This window comes from Sturnus vulgaris, chromosome 23, assembly GCF_052056855.1.
Source record: "Sturnus vulgaris isolate bStuVul1 chromosome 23, bStuVul1.hap1, whole genome shotgun sequence".
Taxonomy (NCBI): Eukaryota; Metazoa; Chordata; class Aves; order Passeriformes; family Sturnidae; genus Sturnus; species Sturnus vulgaris.
This window is the reverse complement of record NC_142265.1, coordinates 6,343,388-6,363,051: the sequence shown is the minus strand read 5'-3', so window position 1 is coordinate 6,363,051 and position 19,664 is coordinate 6,343,388. Positions and strand designations below refer to the sequence as shown.

Genomic DNA, 19,664 nt, shown 5'->3' with positions numbered 1-19,664 from the left:
CTGGAAGGACCCTGGGACTGCAAAGAGTCCCTGGGAGGGATGGACAGGGAGTTTTGGGGTGCCAGGCAGGGACACAGCAGAGCTGAGGGCACAGGTTGGGGCTGTAGTGTGCGTCAGGCAGGTTTGCCATGGGGTGGGCTGGGATGTGGGGCAGAAGGAGCAGAGGAGATTTGGGTTCTGGGGCAGGAGGGCAGCTGGTTCCCTCTCCTCAAGACAAGGGTAACAGGATGTCGTGGACTCTTTCCTTGTTCTCAGCCTCTCAGCTCCCTCGCTGTGCCCTCTGTGTGTGTGTTAGCACTGAATTCTCTCCTTCATCCCTCTTTTCTCCAGTGACTGCCTCTCTGCTGCCCAGTTCCCTCATCTCTGCCTGTTTCCTCTCTGTTCCCAGCCTGTGTCTCTCCTGTCTGCCTCTGCTCTCTCTGTCCTCACCCTCTGCCCTCTCTGTGCTTCTTTGCCATCCAGTCCCTGCTGTCTGCTCCCTCTCAGCTGGCTCCAGTGTCTCTCTGCCTTTGGTCTGTCTGCTCTTTGTGCATCTTTGCCCTCTCTCTCCCCATATTTCTCTCTGCCTCTGTGCCCTCTTTGCTCTCCAGGTCTCCCATTTCCTTCTGCAGTCTCTCTCTGCCTCCTCCAGCCCCGGGCCATGTGTCTCACTCTTATCCCAGCGTTAATGAAGGGGCTGGTGCAGGATGGCAGCAGTGTGGGTGTGCTGGAGGAGCTGCCTGGAGCCTGGGGCCAGCCTGCACACTCTGCTGCTGCTGTGGCCGTGCTGGGACACCCCGAGGATGGAGAGAGGAGCCCCGGGGCACGGGAGGTGCCAATGGTGCTGCTGGCCCTTGGTGGGTGAGCAGGTGGGTGAACAGCTCATGGTAACACAGGGGGTGCTGTGGGTTATGGGATGTTAATGATTTCCTTTGGGTCTTTAAAGGGTTGGACAGATTGTCCAAACAGCGATGGTGAGAGGAGAGCCCGACTGTGGGGATCACACTGACCACAGAATGAGCACAGCAACGACAACAGCAATGACCACAGCAGTGACCACAGCAATGACCACAGCAGTGACCACAGCAGTGACCACAGCAATGACAACAGCAATGAGCACAGCAATGACCACAGCAGTGACCACAGCAATGACCACAGCAGTGACCACAGCAGTGACCACAGCAATGACAACAGCAATGAGCACAGCAATGACCACAGCACTGACCACAGCACTGACCACAGCAATGACAACAGCAATGAGCACAGCAATGACCACAGCAATGACCACAGCAATGACCACAGCAGTGACCACAGCAGTGACCACAGTTTCATGGGACTTAATTACCATGGAATCACACAACAGCTTGGGTTTGAAGAGACATAAAATCTCATCTCATTGCACCCCAGCCATGGCAGGGACACCTCCTGCTGTCCCAGGTTGTTCCAAGCCCTGTCCAGCCTGGCCTTGGACACTGCCAGGGATCCAGGGGCAGCCACAGCTGCTCTGGGCACCCTGTGCCAGGGCCTGCCACCCTCACAGGGAACAATTCCTGCCCAATATCCCATCTAACTCTGCCAACTTTACCCCGAAGCAGAGGTGAAATCCAGACTGCTCTGTAAAACTGGTCCTGGGATCTCAAACTCTATTTGATCTTAAGCTCTTCAGGTTGTAATTTAATATTTCAAAATCAACCTGATCATATGCAGAAGCAAAATTTGCAACTGTCAGATGGCCAAGGGTAAATCTAACCATGGAGGCTCAATGGGGATGATGTAAACATGACTTCAAGGCTTTCAAATACTACAGCTGTGCTGAAAAAAAAAAAAAAAAAGAGATAAAACCCCTAAAACTCTCCTTGAACTCTAACTGCATATGTTTTCTTTTGCAGGCTTCTGATTTAGCCAGAAATTTGTTAAAGACTGATGACTTACCTGTGTATTAATGATGATTAAACCCAGACCCTGGCTGGTGTGTGCTGATGTTAATGCTGCCAGTCCAATAAATTTGATTTAAAGTTTCAAAGAGTGTTGGTGTCTTTTAAATTCATCCGAAATCTGCAGCTTCTGAGGGTGAAGGTGTGGGGGGATTCAGCCAGAAGAGACAGAGCTGGAGAGCTTTGAGCACAGGAATTTCATCACCCTGAAATCAAAAGGGGCACAAGGGGAGCTGCCAAGCAGGGGAGGGGCAAGGAGCCTTGTCAGGAAGAATTCTTTGACTCTAATTAACCCAAGTGAGCCAGAGAAACCCCAAATTTCTCATGGCTGACCTCAAGTAAGCTCCAAAAAGATGCAAAGAAAGTGCAAAGTGTGCTGGAGAAAGTGAGTTCAACCTCAAGGAATCCCAATGGCCTACAATAACTTAAAAACTTAATAAATCTTAATTGTTGACCTCAAGTAACAGCAAAATAAAATATGGTGACACCCAAAATGACCTAAAATAACCCAAAATTTTCTAGGGAGAACAGGTTTGAACTCTAATAACCCCAATGACCTATAGTAACCCCAATGACCTATAGTAACCCCAAATCTTAATGGTTGACCTCTAGTAACCCCAAAATGACCTCAAGTAACCCCAAAATGACCTGAAATAACCTCAAAAGTGACCTAAAGTAACCCCAAAATTTTCAGGAGAGAGATAGTTTGACCTATAGTAACCCCCATGACCTATAGTAACCCCAATGACCTATAGTAACCCCAATGACCTATAGTAACCCCAAAAGTGACCTAAAGTAACCCCAAATTTTTCTGGAGAGAGTGAATTTGACCTCAAGTAACCCCAATGACCTATAGTAACCCCAAATTTTAATTAGTTGGAGTTTCTTGTGGTCAAACGAATTCTTTATCAAGCATTTTGGGATTATTTTGTGCCATTTGGGGTTTCTTGTGGTCAAATGAATTCTTTATTGAGCATTTTGGGATTATTTTGTGCCATTTTGGGGTTACTTGGGGTCAGCAATTAAAATTTTGGGTTACTATAGGTCATTGGGGTTACTAGAGGTCAAACTATCTCTCTCCTGAAAATTTTGGGGTTACTTTAGGTCATTTTTGGGGTTACTTTAGGTCACTTTTGGGGTTACTAGAGGTCAATCATTAAGATTTGGGGTTACTATAGGTCATTGGGGTTACTATAGGTCATTGGGGTTATTAGAGGTCAAACTCTCTCTCTCCTGAAAATTTTGGGGTTACTTTAGGTCATTTTTGGGGTTATTTCAGGTCATTTTGGGGTAACTAGAGGTCAACCATTAAGGTTTGGGGTTACTTTAGGTCATTGGGGTTACTTTAGGTCATCGGGGTTACTTGAGGTCAAACTTGCTCTCTCCGGAAAATTTTGGGGCTCTTTTGGGGTTACTTTAGGTCATTTTTGAGGTTACTTGAGGTCATTTTGGGGTTATGTGAGGTCAGCAACCAAAATTTGGGGTTACTATAGGTCAGTGGGGTTATTATAGGTCATTTGGGTTATTAGAGGTCATTTGGGTTATTTTAGGTAATTTTGGGGTTTTTAGACCCCAAATCTTAATGGTTGACCTCTAGTAACCCCAAAATGACCTAGAAAAACTCGGAAAGTGACCTAAAGTAACCCCAAATTTTTCAGGAGAGAGCAAGTTTGACCTCTAATAACCCAAATGACCTAGAGTAACCCCAAATTTTAATTAGTTGGGGGTTTCTTGTGGTCAAACGAATTCTTTATCGAGCATTTTGGGATTACTTTGTGTCATTTTGGGGTTACTTGGGGTCAGCAATTGAAATTTTGGGTTACTATAGGTCATTGGGGTTACTATAGGTCATTGGGGTTATTAAAGGTCAAACTCTCTCTCTCCTGAAAATTTTGGGGTTACTTTAGGTCATTTTTGGGGTTATTTCAGGTCATTTTGGGGTTACTAGAGGTCAACCATTAAGGTTTGGGGTTACTTTAGGTCATTGGGGTTACTTGAGGTCAAACTCGCTCTCTCCAGAAAATTTTGGGTGTCTTTTGGGGTTACTTTAGGTCATTTTTGAGGTTACTTGAGGTCAATAATTAAAATTTGGGGTTATTATAGGTCATTGGGGTTATTAGAGGTCAAACTATCTCTCTCCTGAAAAATTTGGGGTTACTTTAGGTCACTTTTGGGGTTATTTCAGGTCATTTTGGGGTTATTTCAGGTCATTTTGGGGTTACTAGAGGTCAGCCATTAAGGTTTGGGGTTACTATAGGTCATTGGGGTTATTAGAGTTCAAACCCACTTTCTTCAGAGTACTCTGAGGTTACTTTAGCTCATTTTTGGGTTACTTTAGGTTATTTTGGGGCTACTTGAGGTCAACAATTAAAAATTGGGGTTACTATAGTTCATTTGGGTTATTAGAGTTCAAATTTTCTATCTCCAGAAAACTTTGGGGTTAGTTTTGATCATTGGAGATTAATTTCTCCCTCTTTGGGGACCAGCTTAGCTCATTTTATCTCACCCAATGTGTTTTTTCCCTCTGTGTCAATTTTAGTGTCTTTTCTAATTTCCTTCCTCCTCTGGTTTGTTCTCTTATCTGTCTCTATAGGATCCCTCTATAGGATTTGAAGTGGTGGGGTTTTTTTAGGATTTACCATTGCTTTGGGATTCAAGGCTGTGGTTGCAGCTCTCCACAGAGCTTCCATCCATGCAGCTTTCCACAATGAGTTTAGGATTTATGTCATTCTCTGCCTCTGACTTTCACCCTACATTTGTGAACATCACCCCATTAAAAAAAACCCCATTTATTTTGGTGGAAGCCACACTTGTGTCAAAGTCAATAAAAATGTCACTATATTCCATTAAGAAAAGCAAACAAGACTGATTTAAAATATTTTTTATTGAAAAATAATAATTATGTGCAGCTTTTCCCCTGCTGAACCTGATTTTTAACTTAGACCAAATATTTCCCCCAGCTGAGCCCAAATCCATTTTATTCTGATGGTTAAATAAAGATGATTCCAGAAGGAATGAAAGTTCTGCACAGGATTTCCTCATTGAGCAATTATGGATTTTTCTTCCACCATCTTTCCACATCAATATCCTGCATCTGTCCCAGATGGATAAAAACATGCATCAAAAAAAAAAAAAAAAAAAGAATATTCTGGAACCCCAAATCTAGGAAAAGACCTGGACCTGTTGGAGAAATGATCACAGAAAAACAACCTAAAATACAACCCAGAGTCCCTGCACCACCCAACCCACCCTGCTTTTTGGTTTATTTGTTTATTTTGGGGATTTTAAAGCACTGCAGGGAGTTTAAAACAGCACAAGGTTTAAGCCAAGTGGAATAGTTTGTGCTGCCCTTGAAATAAAGTGGCTACAGGGACTTGATAATGAAGTTTTTGGTTAAAATTCCATTTGTAAGCATGGTTAGTACAGGAATAACTGCAGCTTTACCAGTAAAAATGACTTTAGGTTAAGATATTAAGATATTTTATTCAGCTGCCTTGCCAAAAAGCCCTGCTAGAAATTATTTTCCCTCTTGTCTCTGTCCTACATTTGGCTGTCTGGATTTATGACACCAGCAGCTTGTAAATAACAAATGGGACTCAAGTTTCCCTATAAATCAGTGTTTCTGTCCAAAATTTCCAATTTTAATGTCTATAACTTCAACAAAATATAATCTTCTGGACTGACTTTTATATTCTGAAGTTTCCCTTAAGTTCTATTGGGAAAACAATCAAAAGAATTTACTGTATCTTAATAAAAATAAGCTTGGGGTACAATTTTTGCTCAACATTGGGAAAAATTCTGTGCTTTTAGTGGTTGAGGCAATGTCAGAAATACAATTTGGTGAATCCCTCCATCCCTCCCTCCCTCTCAAATTTTTTAAAACAAAACTTCACAATAAAACACAGTCACAGACCTTTCCAGCTAAAAGCACTCCCAGCACTGTGCAAGCAGGAAATTCCAGGAATTTGGGTGGAGAGAGGAGCAGGAATGATGATTTGAGCAAAGTCCTTGATGTGTTCTCTGCTGGAATGTTCACCCCAGGCCCTGGAGAGGTGGAAAGGTTTGACCTGAAAAGAGGAAAAGAGATGTATTGCCTGGGGAAAAGTCAGGGAAAAACTCACTCAGGGAAAAAAAATCAGGGAAAATTCAGGGAAAAAGTCAGGGGAAAAAAAATCAGGGGAAAAAAAATCAGGGAAAAAAAAAATCAGGGAAAATTCAGGGAAAAATTAAGGGAAAAAGGGAAAAAATCAGGGAAAATTCAGGGAAAAAGTCAGGGAAGAACTCAGGGAAAAAAATCAGGGAACATTCAGGGAAGAACTCAGGGAAGAACTCAGGGAAAAAAAATTAGGGAAAATTCGGGGGAAAAGTCAGGGAAGAACTTACTCTCACTCAGGGAAAAAAAATCAGGGAAAAACTCAGGGGAAAAAATCAGGGAAAATTCAGGGAAGAAGTCAGAGGAACTCAGGGAGGAAGTCACTCAGAGAAGAACTCAGGGAAAAAAAATCAGAGAAAATTCAGGGAAGAACTCAGAGAAGCACTCACTCAGAGAAGAATTCACTCAAGGAAAAAAATCAGGGAAAATTCAGGGAAAAACTCAGGTGAAAAAATCAGGGAAAATTCAGGGAAAAAGTCAGGGAAAAAGTCAGGGAAGAACTCAGGGGAAAAAAAAATCAGAGAAAATTCAGGGAAGAACTCAGGGAAAACTCACTCAGAGAAGGATTCACTCAAGGAAAAAAATCAGGGAAAATTCAGGGAAGAACTCAGGGAAAAACTCGGGAAAATTCACTCAGGGGAAAAAAAACAGGGAAAAACTCAGGGGAACACTCACTTAGGGAAGAACTCACTCAAGGAAAAAAAAAATCAGGGGAAAACTCAAGGAAGAACTCAGGGAAGAACTCACTCAAGGAAAAACTCACTCAGGGAAAAACTAAACTCAGGGAAATTGGAGTGGGAGAGAGTAGGGGGGTCTGGAGCTAAAAGCTGCTGCAGAGGAAATGACGGGGGGGGAATAGAATAAATATCACTAATTAAAATAAACAGGGTTACAAACTGCGAGGGTGGGGAGGCACAGGAGAAGCTGCGGATCCCTGGGAATGCCCAAGGCCAGGCCGGACACTGGGGCTGGGAGCAGCCTGGGACTGCTGGGGTCCCTGAGGGGTGAAACAGGACGGGCTTTAAGGTCCTTCCCAACCCAAAGCGCCACCAGGGATGTCCCCCAGCCATGGCCACCGAGGGGACAGCAGGGGAGGGGACAGAACGGGCAGAATTCCCGGCCCGGCAGCGCCCGGAGCCACCGCAGCGACCGCGGAACGATGGCGGAGCTCCGCCCAGGCCACGCCCCATTCCCTGACCACGCCCAACCCCAAACCACGCCCCCGATCACGCCCCAGCCAATGACTACGCCCCCCAGCGCGGCACCGCCCCTTTCTGCCCGCTGACGTCACCGCCCGAGGTGGCGCGAGCTCTTCCGCCGGTGACGTCACGTGGCGCTACCGCGCGGCCCCGCCCCCGCCCCGCCCCCGCCCCGCGCCGCTCCGGGACCCCGGGCAGGTAACGGGACACGGGGTTTGGGGTACGGGGGTGTGGGTACCGGCATGTGGGGTCACGGAGTGGGGGGGACACCGCAGGCAGGGCCCCCGCTCCCCGCCACACTCACCCTCCCCGCTTCCAGCACCCCGCGGTGGCGTCCCCGCCGCCGGCCGTGCCACCTGCGGCTCCCCGACACGGTGACACCCCCTTGGCCACCCCCCCGCCACCCGGGGACCCCGGGGAGCGCGGTGGGGATCGCCCCGTAGGGCACGGAACGGAGCCCCGCGCCCCATATGCTGCCCCCAAATGGGTTTTGCACCCCAGACCCACATGCCGCTGTCACCTGTCCCACTGCCACCCGCCGCCCGCTGTCCCCTGTCACAAGTGCCCCCTCCCACAGCAACAGAGCACAGAATTAGGCGAGTCCCCCACTTCTGCGTCTTCCCTGCTTTACACCCACGACCTGCAGGTCCCAGGTTTGCCTCCCAGTCCCAGCTAAGGTGACCCAGCCAAGAGGGACAGCATCCCATCCCTGCCACTCCCCCGCCCACAACCCGATGTGCCGTGCCCCTGTGGCGCTGGGGAGCGACATCTTTGAGCAGTCACACCAACTCTTTTTCCTGCAGGAGCCACCATGGATCTGGTCCTGGAAGCTGCGGACCGGCACCTCCTGACACCCTACGTGTACCCGGCAGGGTGGCCCGAGGACGAGCCGTGCCGCCAGCTCCTCAGCCTTTTTGTCATCACCAACCTGGGGGCCCTCGCCCTCTACCTGCTCTTCGGCACCCTCAGCTACTACTTCATCTTCGACCACGAGCTCAAGAAACATCCCCAGTTCCTGGAGGTGGGTGCCCCTTGCTGATCCTCACCCAGGCTCTGCATGGCAGTGTCCCCCTTGCTGTCCTCTTGTCCATTCCAAATGTCACCTGCCAGTGCTGTGACACGGGCTGTCCCTGCTGTCACATCCACCCCTCTAAGCCTGCTGTTGCTCTTGATCATCCCTGACCAGAAGTGCCACAACCCATTAAACCCAGCACCCAGCATGAGCCCTGCCCTGCCCCAGGCACAGCTGTCCCCATGTGAGCAGCACCCACACCACAGATGCCACAACAAATGGGTGGCCAAGACACCAGCCCTCCCAGCCTTGCAAGGGGCACTGGGGTCTCGGGTGTCCCCAGAGCCCCTGACCCCTCTTGTCACAGAACCAGGTGAGCCAGGAGATGTGCCCTGTGCCCCTGACCCCTCTTGTCACACCCCACAGAACCAGGTGAGCCGGGAGATCACCTATGCCCTGCGTTCCCTGCCCTGGATCAGTGTCCCCACCGTTGCCCTGTTCTTCGCCGAGGTGCGGGGCTACAGCAAACTCTACGACAACATCGAGGACTCCCCGTATGGTGAGTGACCTCCCTGCACCCCTGCCACAGCAGTGTCCTATCCCCACCTGGGTCACTTCCCTCAGCCCTCATTTCTCCCAATGACAACCCCGAGAAATCCTCCTGGGTACCTCCTGTCCCAGGCTGTCAGCCACAAACCCAAGTTCTCTTTAGGGGAGGCACTCAGGGTCGTGTCCGCCTGCCTGACACACTCCACCCTCCACTAAAGAGATCCTTCCCTTCCCTGGGCACGGCTCCCAGCACCTGACTCACCTTCCTGAGTCACAGGGGACAGCCTGACGCTCTCACTTCAATGGGGCAGCCCCTGGCACGACTCAGACACGTCTCCCACAGCAAGGACCATTGTGGAGACCCTCACAGATGCTGACATGTGCCACCTCTGTTCTCTTCCAGGCTGGTCTGGTGTCTTCCTCAGCATGCTGTCCTTCCTCTTCTTCACTGACATGGGCATCTACTGGATACACCGTGGGCTCCACCACAAGCTGTTCTATAAGGTATGGGACAGGACAGGGAGCTCTGGACAAGTGTCCTTGTACAGCTCTGGTGACATTTCCAGGCTGCTCCTCCCAGGGAATGCATGCTCGGGTGGGAATGGCTGAACAAGACATCACCATGTGATGGGAGCTGAGAGCCCTTTAGGACCCATGTCACTTTGGGTCATCAGCATCCCTTGGGGCCATGAATGTGGCTGGGGGAACCTTCCAAAAGGGCTCACCCTGACTGACAGCCCCCTGTCCCCACAGCGCTTCCACAAGCCCCACCACCTGTGGAAGATCGCCACGCCCTTCGCCAGCCACGCCTTCCACCCCGTGGATGGCTTCATGCAGAGCCTGCCCTACCACGTGTACCCCTTCCTGTTCCCCCTGCACAAAGTCACCTACCTGGGCCTCTACATCTTCGTCAACGTCTGGACCATCTCCATCCACGACGGCGACTACCGCGTGCCGCGGCTGCTGCGGCACATCATCAACGGCTCTGCCCACCACACCGACCACCACCTGTACTTCGACTACAACTACGGGCAGTACTTCACCCTCTGGGACAAGATTGGGGGTTCTTACAAGAGCCCCACGTCCTTCGAGGGCAAAGGCCCCCACGATTACTTGCGCAAGCTGCGAGAGAAAGACGCGGGAGCGTCCAACGGCGTCGTGGCCTCCAAGAAAGATCCAGGAGCGTCCAACGGCACCGTGGCCTCCAAGACTGAGTAGGCTTCCTCCAAGTGTGTCCCTTCTCTGGCTGGATCTTGTCTCATTCCTCACCAGCCACCCAAGACTGTTTTCCACGGACAAAGAGCCCCTGTCCCTGATGACGTGACCAGCGTGGGGTGATTTTTGGTGAGCATCCGAACCTGCCCCGGTCCCACCACGGCGGTGTCCGGCCCTGCTCCACACCACAGATCTGCCCTGCTTTTCCTACTGCTTCCCCTCCCAGCTCCCTCTGGATCTCTGCTAAGATCCCTGCGCTGCTTTAGTGCTGTGCTGATGCTTTACAAGAAGAATAACATGGCACAAATAGAACAGTAATTTGGCACAAATTAATGTGACTCGTGGCAGGGTCTTTGTTCCACTGCTACGCCCCTTTGTCGACGACTCGTTGTTCCCATCATGGTGTCCATCGGGACAAGCTGTATTTTGGAAAAGAACCCTACCTTTTGGAGGTGGTGTGGCTTCTTCTGATGGCTCCCTTGGTGGGACTTCTTGCACTCAGCCTCCTTCCTCTTGCCCAGGGATGTCCCATGGAAACATCATGCCTGTAGGACAGAGGTGTGCTTTGAGTCTTGTGGGTCTCTTGAGCTCCCTGAGAGCACTGAGGAGAAAGGGAGGAGGAACAGGCACCCAGATGTGAGAGGCGGGGGCTTCTCCTCACTCAAGGGTTCGTGGCCAGCTTCCTCCCTTAAGGGCTGTGTTTTTCCTGCTGAAATCTGGTCACTCCACCTTTGGGGTTGGCTCATGTTCAATAAATCTTAATTGCCAACTTGGCTGCTGTTTGTTCCCTTCTACCTGGCTCATGCAAAGTCTCCTGGGGCAGCAAACCGATGAGGGGCTTGTCATAGACCCATGCTGTGCTGGCAGCAAATTTGCCCCAAAACAGCAGAAGATGGGCAAAATGCACTCAGAGGGGCCAGAGCCACCTCCAGTGCCCCAAACCTCCTTAGGTTTCCTCCCGTGCTTTCCCATTCCCTGGTCCCCCAGTGCCACCAGTCACTGGAGTCCTGCTGCCCTTACTGGGGATGGAGGCCCTTCTTTGAGCCCCTTGCTGTGGGGACAGCCCCTCTGCTCCTCATCCAGTCTCAGCTGTCCCCAGGCAGGGCATGGCCCGAGGTCACACCACCACACCTGTGGCACCTGGTGAGCACAAGGGACACCCGTCCCTTGTCCTTGCCAGCATGGTCACACTCTGCTTTCACCTTTTCACGTGCCCATCCCAACTTGCTCTCCCCACATGCACAGGACCCCTGACCTCTGATTGCTGATTAACCTGGGGCCTGGAGAACTGCCTAGGGTCAAGGCACAGCCCAGATCAAACATGGTGACAACATCACAGACCTTGGCCAGCCTGATTCCCAATCCACATGAGACCCTTGGGAAAAGCCCCAGACTCCTCATCACCCCATCCTTCCCCCTTAATTGAGCCCAATACCTGGGCAGCCCATGCTGGCAGCTTCGGGACAGACAGTGACCCTCGGCAGCTGGGTCCTTGCAGGGCAGTAAAGTCCTGGGATGAAATGACATCATTCCTGGTGCTCCCTGCACCCTCCCAGGGCCTTTCTGCTGGACACCCGGCATTCCCACCGGGATGGATCTGCAGCACCGGTGCCCGGGCACGGGCAGATCGTGTCCTGCTGGTCACACACAGCCGTGCCAAGGCTGCCAGCACAGGACACGTCCCCCGCGGTGGCCTTGGGCCACTGTAGCACGGAGAGCAGCGGCTCTGGCTCTGGTCCCCTGATGCGGCTGTTGCCACAAGATGGGGATGTTGCTCACGACAGCCATCGCTGGAGCTGCACCTGCGTGGATGCCCTTCCTCCTGCTCCTCCTCCTCCTGGTTCCCCCAACGTGGGGCTCTGCCGTGCTGCCTCTCTTAGAGGACACACGTGGGGTGTCCCTGCTCCAGTTCCATGAGGAATGACCCCCATTCCTTATGCTTTTCCTGACATCAGAGCCTTTCCTGCTGATTTGTCTGCAATAGCTTCCCTGTCCCACCCCACACAGAGAATTTCCTTCCCTCCTGTCGCCCCCCACACGATGCTGTGCCACACATCAGGGCAGTGCACTGAACATCGTCCTCAGAGAGACCCCAGCACACAAAGTGACCCGTGGTGTGTGAATGCAACAATTGGGTGCCTCTGACACAGCCCTGAGCCCTGCAGGAAACCCTACAACCACCATCCTCCTCTGAGGAAGGCTCTGAGACCAATGCCATGGGTAGGGTGCTGTCTTTGGCTCCTGGCATCCCTGTTTTGCTCCCTGGTTCAACTCCAGCAACAAGCAATAGTTCCTTTCAGCAACTTTACTCTCTCAGTGAGGCTTTGTGGGGAATGGCTGTTCCAGCCCCTCAGTCCCCCAAACCCTCTGGGACCTCTAAAGCTGAGGCAAGGAAAGGTCTCAAGGAAGAGGGGAAGGAAAACCAGGGGGCCAGGGGCTCCTCACCTTGCTCTTGGAGTTCACAGCTTTTGCTGCTGATGAAATCCAGATGGACCTTAAAATAAACTCTGCACTGTTCCCCTCTCCCCTTTACGTCTCTTTTCAAGAAACAAAAAATACCTTGGCAGGGGAAACGTGTGTTTCCCTGCACAAAGAAAGAGCCATTCATCTGTGAGCATTTACCAGGGCTGGCTTCACCCAAGAGCTCCAGGCTAAAGTTTTCTCCCTGTGCCCACCACAGGGAGCTCACAGGGGGACAGGGACCCTTCTTGCACCCTGCAAGAAGTGTGAAACAAAGGCTGGAAGAGAGACAGAAAACCCCCCAAGCACCATTTTCCTCCACTTAGCACCTCAGGAAAGGCAATTCCTCATTTCCTCCTATTTCTTATTCTATTCCTTATCTCCAGGTCCTTTTTGAGTCTTTCTCATCTGGCCCAGAGAGCAGCTGGCTGCAGGTATTCCCACACAACAAAACTCCCTCGGTGACTCTGCCCATACCCACGGTGGCCTCCTGTCCTCCAGGGGGACGTCTGAGCCAAGACGTCTAAAAGCTTTATTAGGAGGGCTTAAAATTGTATTGACCCGATAACTGAAATACACTAACTGGGTTTCTAGGTGAAAGCACCTCGGGGAAAGCTCTGGACAACATTCCTGCTATTAAGGCAAGTGGAATAAGGGGGAGCAAGATTGCCTCGGGGCTGTCCATGGGATTTATAGGCTCTCATTCCTTCACTGCTGGGCCACATCCATTTTCTTTGATGGGAATGCTGGGATGAGGCAGAGGGGTTGAAAGCCATCAGTGTGTTGTCAGAACCTTGGAGGCCTGAACCATTTCTTAGCAGTAAAAATGTGCCTAAAAAACCACCCCTGGCTTAGAGAGACAAGCTGGAGCTGAGCAACAGGCACAGCTCAACTTTCCTGCCATTTTCAGTGTCGTTTGAATCTCCTGCCTCAAATCCTTGCTCCCCCTTACCCTGCTCTGTATCACCAGGGATACACAGGAGCCCCAGGCAGGGAATTGCTCTCTGAAAGGGATGCACAGTGACCAGGGCAGCAGCACCAGGAGATTGCCCACACCTGGGAGTCCAGCTTCCTCAATAAATCAGAGCTGTGGCCACTGGCATCAGTCCTGTGCTGTTCCTGCATAACCAACCAAGCATCATCTCCTGCATTTCAGTGAATTATGGACACGTTACCTATGCCAAGTGTTCTGTGGGAAGCACACAGGCACTGCCTTCAAAATAAACCCACCTGCCATGGGTGGGAGAGGTGGCAGAAGGGCCTGGAGAGACCCTCAGGGTCTCTGCCTTCCCACTCCCACCATGTCTTGCCCACCTTCCCCACTCTGCCCAGGTAAAAAGATGGCAGAAATTGAGATAAAGACTGAGAGCTGCCAGAAACATACCAGGGGGAATTCTGTCACAAAACCTTTTGCACCTTTTCCTCTTGACATCCATCCACACCTTCACCTTCCCATCCAGAAGCAGATCCAGCTCTTCATCACACTCAGCAGCAAGGACCTGAGCCTGTTACCATGATTTTATGGTTCACACCACTGTGATTCTATCAAACCTCACCAAACCTGCCCCAGCCCACCAGTCCTGGGGTGTTTTAGGCCCACATCCCAGGCTGAGGACACACCTGCAAGATGTAAGTGGGAGGAAAAATGTAATTTGGCTTTTTTGGAGAAAACCTCACTCATTCCCCAGAGAGAAGCAGCTGCAATGCTTTCATTTGGGTTTGTTTTATAGAATCCCAGAATGGTTTGGGTTGGAAAGGACCTTAAAGCTCACCCAGTTCCACCCCCTGCCATGGGCTGGGACACCTTCCACTGTCCAGGTTGCTCCAAGCACTGTCCAACCTGGCCTTAGACAATTCCAGGGATGGGGCAGCCACAGCTTCTCTGGGAACCCTGTGCCAGAGCCTCCCCACCCTCACAGGGAAGAATTTCTTCCTAACATCCAATCTAACTCTACTCTTTGCCAGTTTGAAGCCTTTCCCCTTTGCCCTGTCACCCCACACCCTCCTAAACAGCTTCAACACAGTTTCCTTCTATTCAGTATCACTCCCTTCAACTCCATTTCTGACTGCTTCGTTTCTCTTTACTCCATTCCACAAAAATTAAATTGAACTTATCCTTTCACTCCATCTCGACGGGCACTTGAGCATCCTCCAGAGAGGGAGAGAGAGAAAAAGGAGAAAGGGCAGGGGAAAGGGGAGGGAGAGGAGACGCGGGGAAGGGGCCCCGAGTTTAGTCCATTCCAGAGAAATTAACCACAACTTACTTCACTTCACCTCGTCGGCGACCCGAGCATCCTTCAGAGAGGGAGAAAAAGAAGAGGAGAAAGGGCAGGGGAAAGGAGAGGGAGAGGAGACACGGGGAGGGGGCCCCGAGTTCAGTCCATTCCACCGAAATTAACCACAACTTACTTCACTCCGCCTCGTCGGCCACCCGAGCATCCTCCGCAGTGGGAGAAAAAGACGGAGAGGGAGGAAAGGAGGAAAAGAGGAAGGAGAAGAGCGAGAAGAGGGGAGGGGGGCCCGAGCATCCGTGCCCGCGGGGAGCGGCGGGGGGGCTCGGAGCGGCGCTGCCCATGCACATTCTCTCCGGGCGGCGGCGCGGCTGCCGCTCCTCCCGGCCCCGCTCGGCTCCGCTCCGCTCCGCCCGGCCCCGGCGGCACGAACATGGCGACACGGAGCTCTGGCGGGGCCGGCCGTGCCTCCCCGCTGCCCGGCCGCCTGCTGCCTCTGCTGCCGCTGCTGCTGCTGCCGCTGCCGGCGGCCGCGGGCTCCCGCTCGCCGCTGCTGCTGCTCCGAGCCCCGCCGGCCCCCGCAGCCCCCGCCGAGCCCCCGCGGGGCCGCCGAGCCGCGCCGCGCCCGCCCGAGCCCATCCAGGTGTACGGACAGGTGAGCCCGCACCGCGGGTGGATGGGGGAATGGGGAGGAAAGGCGGGGGGAGGTGGGCGCACACACGCCTGGCTCACCCCCCCCATCATCCCCGGAGAACGCTCTATCCATCACCGCCCTCTCCCCATCCTTCCGCGGGGGTCGCGGCGCGTCCCGCCTGGGCAAGGAAGGAATGAAGGAAGGAATGAAGGAAGGAAGGGTCAGTGCGGCTCTGCTGTGCCCGCATCCCCCGGAGCCGCTGGCCGCCGTCACGTTGGCGGTGGTAGCCGCGGTAGCCGCGGGCTCGCTGCCGCCGAGATGCGCTCCCGGAGGGAGCAGCCAAGGGCACGCGGCAGGGATGGGGGCCGGGCATCCCCGGCGCCGGGGATGGGGAAGGGACCGCGATTCCCCGCAGGGATGCTCGCCCGGAGCATCGCGAGCCGGGCAGGGGGAGGTGACGCCGGTGGGGAGAGGACATGGCTATTGGTGAGGCACCGTGTCCTTCCCCGCCAGGAGGGCTCCTTGCGTGTCTCAGCCATCCTCCACCGATCCTTGGAAAAGAAGGGGAGCAGAGTTGCCTCACGGCAGGAAGACACAGAAACTGCTATTTCTGAAAGTGGGCTCGATTCACTGGCAAGTTTTGCTGCCAGGACCATGAAGGCTCCCCCTCACCCCTTCTTTTCCATCTCTTTTGGATGGTGATGACAAATGGCACTTGGACTTTCGGCTGGCGAAAGCTTCAGCCTTTTAAAGGTTCTACTTTATTTTTGATGTACTCACATGCTGTCTACACTTCTCTGTCCTACTTGATCCTCCTTGCTGACACTGCCTGTGTCCCCATCACGTGCCCAAAATGTTGATGGGGAGGGACCTGCCCACGGAGGGACACGGCACACTTGAGGAGAGGCTTTGAGCCTTCGGTGACATCTGCCTTTAGCCTCCTTGGATAGTGCTTTTCCTGCCGGGTGCTTTATAATTTCCTCTTTTTGCTACTACTAGGGTGAGAAGGAGCTGGTCTTGAGTCAGGGCTGGCCCTGGAGCTGCTGGAGGGGCACACGCAGGGCTGCTGCTGCTCCTAAAGCCCTTCTGTTCCCTTGTTTAGGGAAAAGCTGTTCCTCCTCCCCTTGAAAATCTGCTTCGCCTCCTCTACCTCCTCAGCGTTTGGCTGTTTTTAGCATAACACAGCTACCCCATTTTAGAAGAAAACATGACACTTGTCTCTCATCCACGGCAAGACATTGGTGGCACTTTTCCCTTCTGCCTCCCTGTGCCTTCAGTCCAGCCCACCTGCCAGGTAGAGAGCTGCTGTGGCAGCAACGTCCCTGTCACCTGCACACGGAGCTGCAGACCCAGGAGGGTGCAGTGACCCTGTCACTATCCAGGACAGGACTAATAGGAAGCAGTGAGAGTTCAACAGTTTGTAACTGTTTGGGCTTTTCTCCTTGCCTCAAGCTTCCAGAAGGGATTTTCCTGGGGAATGGAGTTGCTCATTGGCAGCAGAACACCCAGCACCCATTCCTTCCTCTGCTTTGGGGCAGGACACACACATTTTACAGCCCAGGTGTGTCACCGGGAAGAGTTGCTCGGCACTAAACAACATTTCTGAATTTTCCCAAGTGCTACAGCGCTTTAAATCAGAGCTCTGCTTTATTAGAAGGGACAAGAGGGAGCCTGTGTGTCCCAGGCTGCGTTACAGATCTGATCACGCAAGTTACTAATTCCTGGGAAGCCGGAAAAGCTGTGCAGGGGTCTCGTGCCTGGTCACAAGCACCCAACAGATCCCCGTGACCCCCCTCCCCCAGCTCTGTGGCACTCCAACACCAGCAGAAAATCGTGCAGTCAAAGCACTCCTCTCTCAGGGCCATCAGCATAAGGGGCAGTGCTTGGAGCGAGCATCCCTGTGCCGTGTCACTGCGGTCCCGGATCTGGGACACATCCCGTGCCTTTGGCAGGTCACTTGGCCATATGCTACGCACTGGCTCGTGCCCCAAAACTCCCTGCCCTTCCCTGGCTCTCCACTGTGGTGCTGAAACAGGCTGGTGGGACAGCTGAGAGCCCAGGCTCAGCTCAGGGGCGGGGGAAAGCCGGGTTTGCTGCTGGTGTGGGTGATGTCATCAGGGGAGCAGAGGAGGGACGCATCGCTGTGTCTGGAACCGAGCAGGGGAGGAACATCCAAACCCTTTGTAGCTCCTCGGGAGCCAAACACAGCTTACTCAGCACTGTCAGGAACAGGCTCGGAGCCCTCTTGCCTTGCACACCAAAGCACAAGCACAGGATGATACTTGGGTTTTTATCTGGACCCTCACTGCTGATCACATCCTTGCTGGGCAGGCTGCAGCAAAACTTCCCAGGAACATCACCAAATAACAGGACCGGCAGCCTAACCCCCTCTGTGGCTTTTCCTTGTTTTTTCTGACTGAAGCAGCAGCAATCAGGAGACCAAATGCCTGACTCTGGAGTCCCTCAGCTTCGAGACAGAGCAGGTTTTGTTCCCGTGTGCAGCCCTCACCTCTGTGGGATTGTTGGTGAGGGTTACAATGGACAGCCTGTTTGAAGCAGGCACTGACACGAGACAGGACTTTGACAGCAGAAAAGCATCCCCAGGGCATGAAAACTTCATCCTTGGGGCCAGCAGGGCTCCCTGAACCCCTTCCACAAGCGGGGCACCTCACCCTGCCCTCCAGCACAGTGGCTGCTCTGCCACCCACCCTCCTGTCCCCTCCCAACCTTTGTGCTCCTGCCTACACAGCCCTGCTCAGACCTGGAAACAGGGCCTGGCTCCAGGATTTTCCATTTCCATGGAACCTCCCCAACCATCCCACATAAATCCTGGCTGCTGGGTGCGAACCACATGGACTGCAACAAACAAGGGAGAGACAAGCAGCCCCTCCGGCTGCCTGTGTGTGTGCTGGGCTGAAGGGTGACCATGGGGATGGGTGTGCAGCCAGTGTTGTGCCATGGCTGTGGCAGACAGAGAGGAAAAATGCTGAGGCAGGAGCCCAGGTTGGTCCCGAGGGGGAGAGGGGAGTTATGAGAGCATTTACACTGCTAAGACATAGCTAACATTTAGCTGCAGACATCCCTTCCCCTTCTTTGGAGAGGGTTTATCTAAAGCCACCCCCTAAAGCACACAGATCACAAGAAATCTTTGGTTTAAACCACGCTGGGACAAAAAGACTTCTTCTCTGAGGGCTGGTGGCTCCTGTGGCAGCCACTTCACCTCTCTGCTGTCACTGCAAGGCTGGAGCCTCTCCCTGTGCTCATAACCTGCACTGGCTGTCACCTCTGTGCCTCCCTGTCCCCTGAACCAGTGTTAGTGCTTGCCCTAACATCATTTTTTCTCTTCCCCATCTGGGGAGAACTATTTCTTGCTCGCAACCTTCCCGTTTCCTGATGATAACCCACCCTACCTTTGAGGTAAAGCACTGAGTTTTCATCATTTCCAGGCCATTTACCACGACCTGACCTCCTATCAGCCCACCACTTGACCTTGACCCTGCCCACCTCTCTGTGCTGATGGGGACCTCAGATAACCCCCTGTCCGAAGGTGCAGAGCTGGCAGAGAGCCCTGCTCCTGTCAGGGGAGGCAGAGGTTGCTCTGCAGGGTGAGCCCCATCCAGCCCGGGGAGTGCAGACATCAGTCACGCCGCATGGCAATTGAACCGTACTTAATTTTGACCTACTTTACCAGCCTGGCAGAGCCTTCCCAGATCAGACTTTAACCTCCTGGAGGTGCCCTGGGTGGTGACAGAGTGTCCCAGCTGTGTCCTTTTCCTCTTTCTTTGTGTTAGCACACCACCCTCCCCATTGCTGGGTCATTCACGGCCACGCTGAGAAGGTTTCCCTGCTCGTGGCATTTGCTTTTTGCCACAGCTTGATCCCTGGGAGCCACACAGTTCCTGCTCCTGGCACCATGGTGGCTGGGAGAGGTATTTGTGTTTTTATTCATTGTTTTTTCCCCTCCAGCAGATTCCTCACAGATCCTGTGAGTGCTGTGGTGTCCCAGGGGCATCGCTCAGGCTTTCCTGAGCTGCAATGACAAGCTCATGGCACACTCTGGACCTCTTCTGCAGCCTTCTTCCTTCATTACGGGGGAGTGAATTTCATCAGCACTTCCCAAATCTGCTGGGGAAGCCTCAATTTTCATCACATCCCTGCCCCTCTATCAATTTAGGAGAACCCAGGCTGTTTTTGGGGTTGTTTCTGGATTCCTGCCCTGACCCCAATCTTCCTACTCCCCTACCTTTTCCATTCTCCTGGAAACAACAGCTCAGGGAGAGCTCTCTTGGTGGTGGCAC

General features: G+C 52.6%; 2 protein-coding genes and 1 long non-coding RNA gene across 6 annotated transcripts in view; 2 read left to right on the top strand and 1 right to left on the bottom strand.

Annotated features, from left to right (window-relative positions):
- Nucleotides 1–4,779: 4,779 nt before the first annotated feature.
- On the bottom strand, nucleotides 4,780–10,618 carry LOC148221362 (uncharacterized). Of its 4 annotated transcripts, none has more exons than XR_015808173.1 (4): nucleotides 10,485–10,618; nucleotides 9,089–9,323; nucleotides 5,827–5,980; nucleotides 4,780–5,007 (listed from the first exon to the last, which is right to left on the bottom strand). It is a non-coding gene; the product is annotated as an uncharacterized LOC148221362 (long non-coding RNA). The 4 variants fall into 4 exon arrangements; XR_015808172.1 differs by lacking the exon at nucleotides 10,485–10,618 and adding an exon at nucleotides 9,718–9,858; XR_015808171.1 differs by lacking the exons at nucleotides 9,089–9,323; nucleotides 10,485–10,618 and adding an exon at nucleotides 6,456–6,957.
- On the top strand, nucleotides 7,368–10,810 carry SC5D (sterol-C5-desaturase). Its single transcript, XM_014890463.2, has 5 exons — nucleotides 7,368–7,463; nucleotides 8,069–8,286; nucleotides 8,704–8,836; nucleotides 9,230–9,330; nucleotides 9,580–10,810. Exons 2-5 carry the CDS (start codon nucleotides 8,077–8,079, stop codon nucleotides 10,042–10,044), a joined length of 909 nt encoding a protein of 302 aa, XP_014745949.1. The 5' UTR covers nucleotides 7,368–7,463; nucleotides 8,069–8,076; the 3' UTR covers nucleotides 10,045–10,810.
- A 4,355-nt stretch (nucleotides 10,811–15,165) lies between these two features.
- Nucleotides 15,166–19,664, top strand: part of SORL1 (sortilin related receptor 1) — a 47,484-nt gene continuing 42,985 nt past the window's right edge. Inside the window, exon 1 of the mRNA XM_014890451.2 lies at nucleotides 15,166–15,387. Within this exon, the coding sequence (XP_014745937.2) occupies nucleotides 15,166–15,387 (222 nt within the window). The remainder of the gene's footprint in view (nucleotides 15,388–19,664) is intronic.

Excerpts from the sequence above, each read along its gene's own strand:
- SC5D (XM_014890463.2), top strand. The coding sequence starts at position 8,077 with ATGGATCTGGTCCTGGAAGCTGCGGACCGGCACCTCCTGACACCCTAC. Across the intron at positions 8,837-9,229 it reads CATCGAGGACTCCCCGTATG|GCTGGTCTGGTGTCTTCCTC; the intron begins GTGAGTGACCTC and ends GTTCTCTTCCAG. Across the intron at positions 9,331-9,579 it reads ACCACAAGCTGTTCTATAAG|CGCTTCCACAAGCCCCACCA; the intron begins GTATGGGACAGG and ends CTGTCCCCACAG.